This window comes from Piliocolobus tephrosceles, chromosome 21 (genome assembly GCF_002776525.5).
Source record: "Piliocolobus tephrosceles isolate RC106 chromosome 21, ASM277652v3, whole genome shotgun sequence".
NCBI lineage: Eukaryota > Metazoa > Chordata > Mammalia > Primates > Cercopithecidae > Piliocolobus > Piliocolobus tephrosceles.
Window position 1 is genome coordinate 52298686 of NC_045454.1, and position 5624 is coordinate 52304309.

The 5624-nt window shown below is 54.3% G+C and overlaps 1 protein-coding gene across 1 annotated transcript in view; it reads left to right on the plus strand.

Moving 5' to 3' along the window:
* The window catches only part of POLRMT (RNA polymerase mitochondrial), a gene marked incomplete at its 3' end in the record, with an annotated part of 14586 nt that overhangs the window by 1986 nt on the left and 6976 nt on the right, over window positions 1-5624 (plus strand). Inside the window, exon 3 of the mRNA XM_026457288.1 lies at window positions 2077-2678. Within this exon, the coding sequence (XP_026313073.1) occupies window positions 2077-2678 (602 nt within the window). The remainder of the gene's footprint in view (window positions 1-2076; window positions 2679-5624) is intronic.

The following is a 5624-nucleotide window of genomic DNA, read 5'->3' on the forward strand; positions in this document are numbered from 1 at the left end:
AAAAAAAAAAAAAAATATATATATATATATATATATAAATCAGCTGGGCGTGGTGGTGGACGCCTGTAATCCCAGCCACTGGGCAGGCTGAAACAGGAGCATTACTTGAACCCGGGAGGCGGTGGTAGTGAGCAGAGATCGCACCACTGCACTCAAGCCTGGGCGACAGATCAGGATTCTGTCTCAAAAAAAAATAAAAAGACAAAATTAGCCAGGCATGGTGATGCACGCCTGTAATTCTAGCTGCTTGGGAGACCGAGGCAGGAGAATCGTTTGAACCTGGGAGGTAGAGGTTGCGGTGAGCCGAGATCGTGCCATTGCACTCCGGCCTGGGCAACAAGAGAGAAACTCCATCTCAAAAAAGATAAAAAAAACCTCTCACCTATTAATACTAAAAGTATCTCCTGAGTTTTGGAGCACACTGAAGGCGGACGTCACACTTGTCTTTTTATTTCAGTAATCTTTTTTTTTTTTATTCTTGTGACGGAGTCTCACTCTCTTGCCAGGCTGGAGTGCAGTGGTGCGATCTTGGCTCACTGCAGCCTTTGCCTCCTGAGTTCAAGCAGTTCTCCTGCCTCAACCTCCTGAGTAGCTGGAACTATAAGCGTGCACCACCACGCCCTGCTAATTTTTTGTATTTTTAGTAGAGATGGGGTTCACCATGTGGGTCAGGATGGTCTTGATCTCCTGACCTTGTGATCCGCCCACCTCAGCCTCCCAAAGTGCTGGGATTATAGGTGTGAGCCACTGCACCTGGCTGCCTGTTTTTTTTTGTTTTTTTTTGTTTTTTTTTTTTGAGACAGCGTCTTGTTCTGTCTCTCGGGCTACAGCACGGTGGCCTGATCACGGCTCACAGCAGCCAGGATCTCTTAGCCTCCGGTGATTCTTTCACCTCAGCCTCTGGAGTAGCTGGGACCACAGGTGCGCGGCCCTATGCCTGGCCTATTTCAACCATCTTTTTTTTTTTTTTTTTAAGATGGAATCTCACTCCGTTGCCCAGGCTGGAGTGCAATGGTGTGAGCTTGTCTCACTGCAACGTCTGCCTCCCAGGCTCAAGCAATTCTCCTGCTTCAGCCTCCCAAGTAGCTGGTACTGTAGACACGTCACCATGCCCAGCTAATTTTTTGGATTTCTAGTAGAGACGGGGTTTCACCATGTTGGCCAGGCTGGTCTCGAACTCCTGACCTTAGGTGATCTTTCTGCCTTGGCCTCACAAAGTTCTGGGATGACCGACGTGAGCCCCACGCCTGGCCAGCAATAGGTTTCCAATAAGGCTTCTTTAGACACAAAACGTTTAGGCACTGATTGGTTGGCAAAAGTGCAACCTGAGGCAGCACGAACAGGAACCCTGTTTTCCCTGGAAGCAGTGGCTCAGTGTTTACTAACTCAGCATCCACCAGCTTAGACCATGGGAGCCTAGGAGTGTGTGTGTGTGGCAGCTCCACCAGCTGGGGGGTCTTGCCGAGGCAGGGTGCAAACTTGCAGGCCACGGTTGAGCCAGGGAGTGGGTGGCTCGGGGTCCCAGGAGCCTGTGCGGAGGCCCTGAGGTAGACCGTGAGTGGGAGGGGCAGGGGAGGCTGGGGAGGCGAGGGGCGACCTGGATAGATTCTGGAGGCAAGCCCGGAGGAGGTACTGAGAGATGGACAGGGAGTTGTCAGAGACCCCGGGGTTCTTGGCCTGGGCACCTGGAGGGTCGGAGTGGCCCGTGACCAGGGAGAAGCTGGAGGGTTGGAGTGGCCAGTGACCAGGGAGAACCTGGAGGGTTGGAGTGGCCAGTGACCAGGGAGAACCTGGAGGGTTGGAGTGGCCTGGGACTGGGGAGACGCGGTGCAGCGGGTCTAGGTGGGAACTTGTTTGGGCTGCTGAGTTTTGTGAGGCTCGGGGCTCGGGTGGGGAGGTGCGTGTGTCTGGAAAGGAGGGGGCGGACCTTACGGCGTTGTTGGGACGTACGAGGAATTCATCCCTTGGGTCCCAGTGAGCTCAGCCACCTGCACCTCCTGGCCCGGCTCGGGGTCCAGAGCGATGGGTGCTTGAATGGGGGCTCCCTCTGATGTCCTCCCCCTCTGCCTCTCACAGTGCTCCAGGCGCGGGTGCGGCAGCTGCAGGCTGAGAGCGTGTCTGAGGTGGTGGTGGACCGGGTGGATGTGGCACGGCTCCCAGAACGTGGCAGTGGAGATGGTGGCCTCCAGCCACCCAGGAAGGTCCAGATGGGGGCCAAGGGTGCCAGCCTGGTGCCCTGTAGCGGCTGGGCACAGAGACTAGAGAAGGATCAGTGGGTGCAGCGGATGCGCATACAGCAGTTGAAGGCGAACCTGCAGATGCAAGTCCAGAGTGGGGAGTTCAAGGTGCTGCCCAAGCACCTGCAGGTGAAGCCCCAGCTCCTGAGCAAACAGCTGGCCATGTTCCTGGCCCCCGAAAGCTCCTGGGAGGAGCAGCTGCCCCGGGTGCTGCAGGAGGCCCCTCGGAAGCTGAGCCTCGACGTGGGGCGGGCCCCATCCACGCAGGCCCAGCTTTCAGGTCAGCAGCAGAAGCTCCTGGCCTTCTTTAAGTGCTGCCTGCTCACCGACCACCTGCCCCTTGCCCACCACTTGCTGGTCACCCACCACAGCCAGCGGAAGAAGCAGAAGCTGCTCACTCTGGACATGTACAACACCGTCATGCTTGGTTGGGCGCGGCAGGTGAGTGCAGCCGGGAGCCGGGACACCTGCCCTGGTCGTTGGAGGCAGGAACTTGCCCTCGTAGACTGGACTTTTATCTCTTAGCTCTCAGGTTCAAGTCCTTTGTTTTTTATTTTAATAATTCTTTCAGGCTTTTCAAATACAAATCACATGTGATTCTCAAATTTTGAAAAGGACCAAAAAAGTAGGGAGAAATTCTGCTAACGTCTTTGGCATTTTCTTCCGGTCTTTCTCAGGGCCCGTGAACCTGTCTGGGCAGGGGGTGCTTTTGGCCTCATCGGTGGGCAGCCTGCAGAGCCCTGGTCAGGATGAGACTTTGATGTTGGGGTTGACTTTGCTGCTTTCTCTGGTTTCCTGAGGTGGAAGGTCGGGCGACTGTGCTGGGATCCTTCTGTGTGAAACGTGGGTGCTCACCACCTGTGAGCACGGCTTTAGCTGGATCCCACCAGTGTCTTCCTTGTGGTTCATCTGGGGTGTTTTCCAACTTCTCTTGCCATTTATTTATTTATTTATTTACTTACTTATTTAGAGATGGAGTCTCCTGTCACCAGGCTGGAGTGCAGTGGCGTGATGTCGGCTCACGGCCGCCTCTACCTCCTGGGTTCAAGTATTTCTCCTGCCTCAGCCTCCTGAGTAGCTGGAATTACACGCCCAGCTATTTTTTGTATTTTTAGTGGAGACGGGGCTTCACCATGTTGACCAGACTGGTCTCGAACTCCTGACCTCGTGATCTGCCTACCTTGGCCTCCCAAAGTGCTGGGATTACAGGCATGAGCCGCTGTGCCCGGCCAGAGTTTCTCCTTGGACCCCTTGGTTGTTTTGGAGGGTGGTGTTTATACACGCTTCAAGGGAGCAGACATTCCCAGCTTTCTTCCACCCCGTGGTCCTTCAACCCTAATTTTGAGAAACAGCAGTAAAAGTTTGGCTTAATATTTGGGTAAACATGGGATACTATTATGTTAAAATACAGTTATCACAGCATTAAGACCAATTCATGGTGGAGAACTTGATATGCTTCTTTTTTTTTTCTTTTCTTTTCTTTTTTTTTTTTGAGACAGAGTCTCGCTCTGTCGCCCAGGCTGGAGTGCAGTGGCCGGATCTCAGCTCACTGCAAGCTCCGCCTCCCGGGTTTACGCCATTCTCCTGCCTCAGCCTCTGAGTAGCTGAGACTACAGGCGCCCGCCACCTCGCCCGGCTAGTTTTTTGTATTTTTTAGTAGAGACGGGGTTTCACCGTGTTAGCCAGGATGGTCTCGATCTCCTGACCTCGTGATCCGCCCGTCTCGGCCTCCCAAAGTGCTGGGATGACAGGCTTGAGCCACCGCGCCCGGCCGATATGCTTCTTTATTAATGCATCAAACAGCAAAATCCAGGATCCGCTGGAGCCACTCTTGCAGCACAGTCTGCAGCGTCCTCTGGAAGCAGCGCTCAGTGTTTCCTAACTCAGCATCCACCGGCTTAGACCATGGGAGCCTAGGAGTGTGTGTGGCCGCTCCACCGGCTGGGGGGTCTTGCTGAGGCAGGGTGTAAACTTGCAGGCCCTTGCAAGGTGAACAGGCACCTTGCTGCCTCGTTCACGTTGCTGTAGGGGTACTAAACTCCAGGAAGACTGAGGAGGAGGGTCGTGTATTTTCCCCTCCAAGGTCACAAGCCCCCTGACTTCCCTCAACAGAGAGCCCACACTGTCACAGAGCGCTTTTGTGGTCAGCCTGGGGCTGTGATGAAGTGTCACAAACATGGCGACTGGCATAGCAGAAACGCACTCGCGGCACTGGCCCAGAAGTCTGAAATTAAAGTGTCTGCAGACCCGAAGTCTCTAGAGACCCTGGCAGGGCCCCTCCTGCCTCTCCTGGTGTTCAGGGGTGGCCGGCAGTCCTGGGTGTTGCTCAGCTGTGAGCTCAGCCTCCTGAGTAGCTGGGATTACAGGTGCGCCACCACCCCGGATAATGTTTTTCATTTTTATTTTTTAGTAGCAGTGGGGTTTCACCATGTTAGCCAGGCTAAGGCATTACTTTTACCTTTTTTTTTTTTTTTTTTTTTTTTGAGGTGGATTCTTTGTGTTGCCCAGGCTACGTAGGGTGCAGTGCCATGATCTCGACTCACTGCACCCTCTGCCTCCCGGATTCAAGAATTCTCCCTGCCTTGGCCGGGCACAGTGGCTCAAGCCTGTAATCCCAGCACTTTGGGAGGCCAAGACGGGCGGATCACGAGATCAGGAGATCGAGACCATCCTGGCTAACACGGTGAAACCCCGTCTCTACTAAAAAATACAAAAAACTAGCCGGGCGAGGTGGCGGGCGCCTGTACTGTAGTCCCAGCTACTCGGGAGGCTGAGGCAGGAGAATGGCGGGAACCCGGGAGGCGGAGCTTGCAGTGAGCTGAGATCCGGCCACTGCACTCCAGCCTGGGCGACAGAGCGAGACTCCGTCTCAAAAAAAAAAAAAAAAAAGAATTCTCCCTGCCTCAGCCTCCTGAGTAGCTGGGATTACAGGGACTCATGACCATGCCTGGGCAATGTTTGTATTTTTAGTAGAGACGGGCTTTTGCCATATTGGCCAGGCTGGTCTCAACCTCCTGACCTCAGGTAACCCGCCCGCCTCAGCCTCCCAAAGTGCTAGGATCACAGGCATGAGCGACCGCACCCAGCCACATACTCTAACCAGCACCATCCAGTAGAACTTTCTATGATGTTGGGAATTTTCCACAGTCTGCCAGCAGCTGTGTCTGGCTACTGAGCACTTGAAGCCGGTGAAAGGGAAGAACTGAGTATTTTAATTGAAGGGCTGTGTGTGGCCAGTGAGGTCTGCCGGCCACACACATGGAAGTCGTTTAGAAACTGCCCCAAAACTGCCTGGGTGCGGTGGCTCACGCCTGTAATCCCAGCACTTTGGGAGGCCGAGGCGGGCGGATCACGAGGTCAGGAGATCGAGACCATCCTGGCTAACAC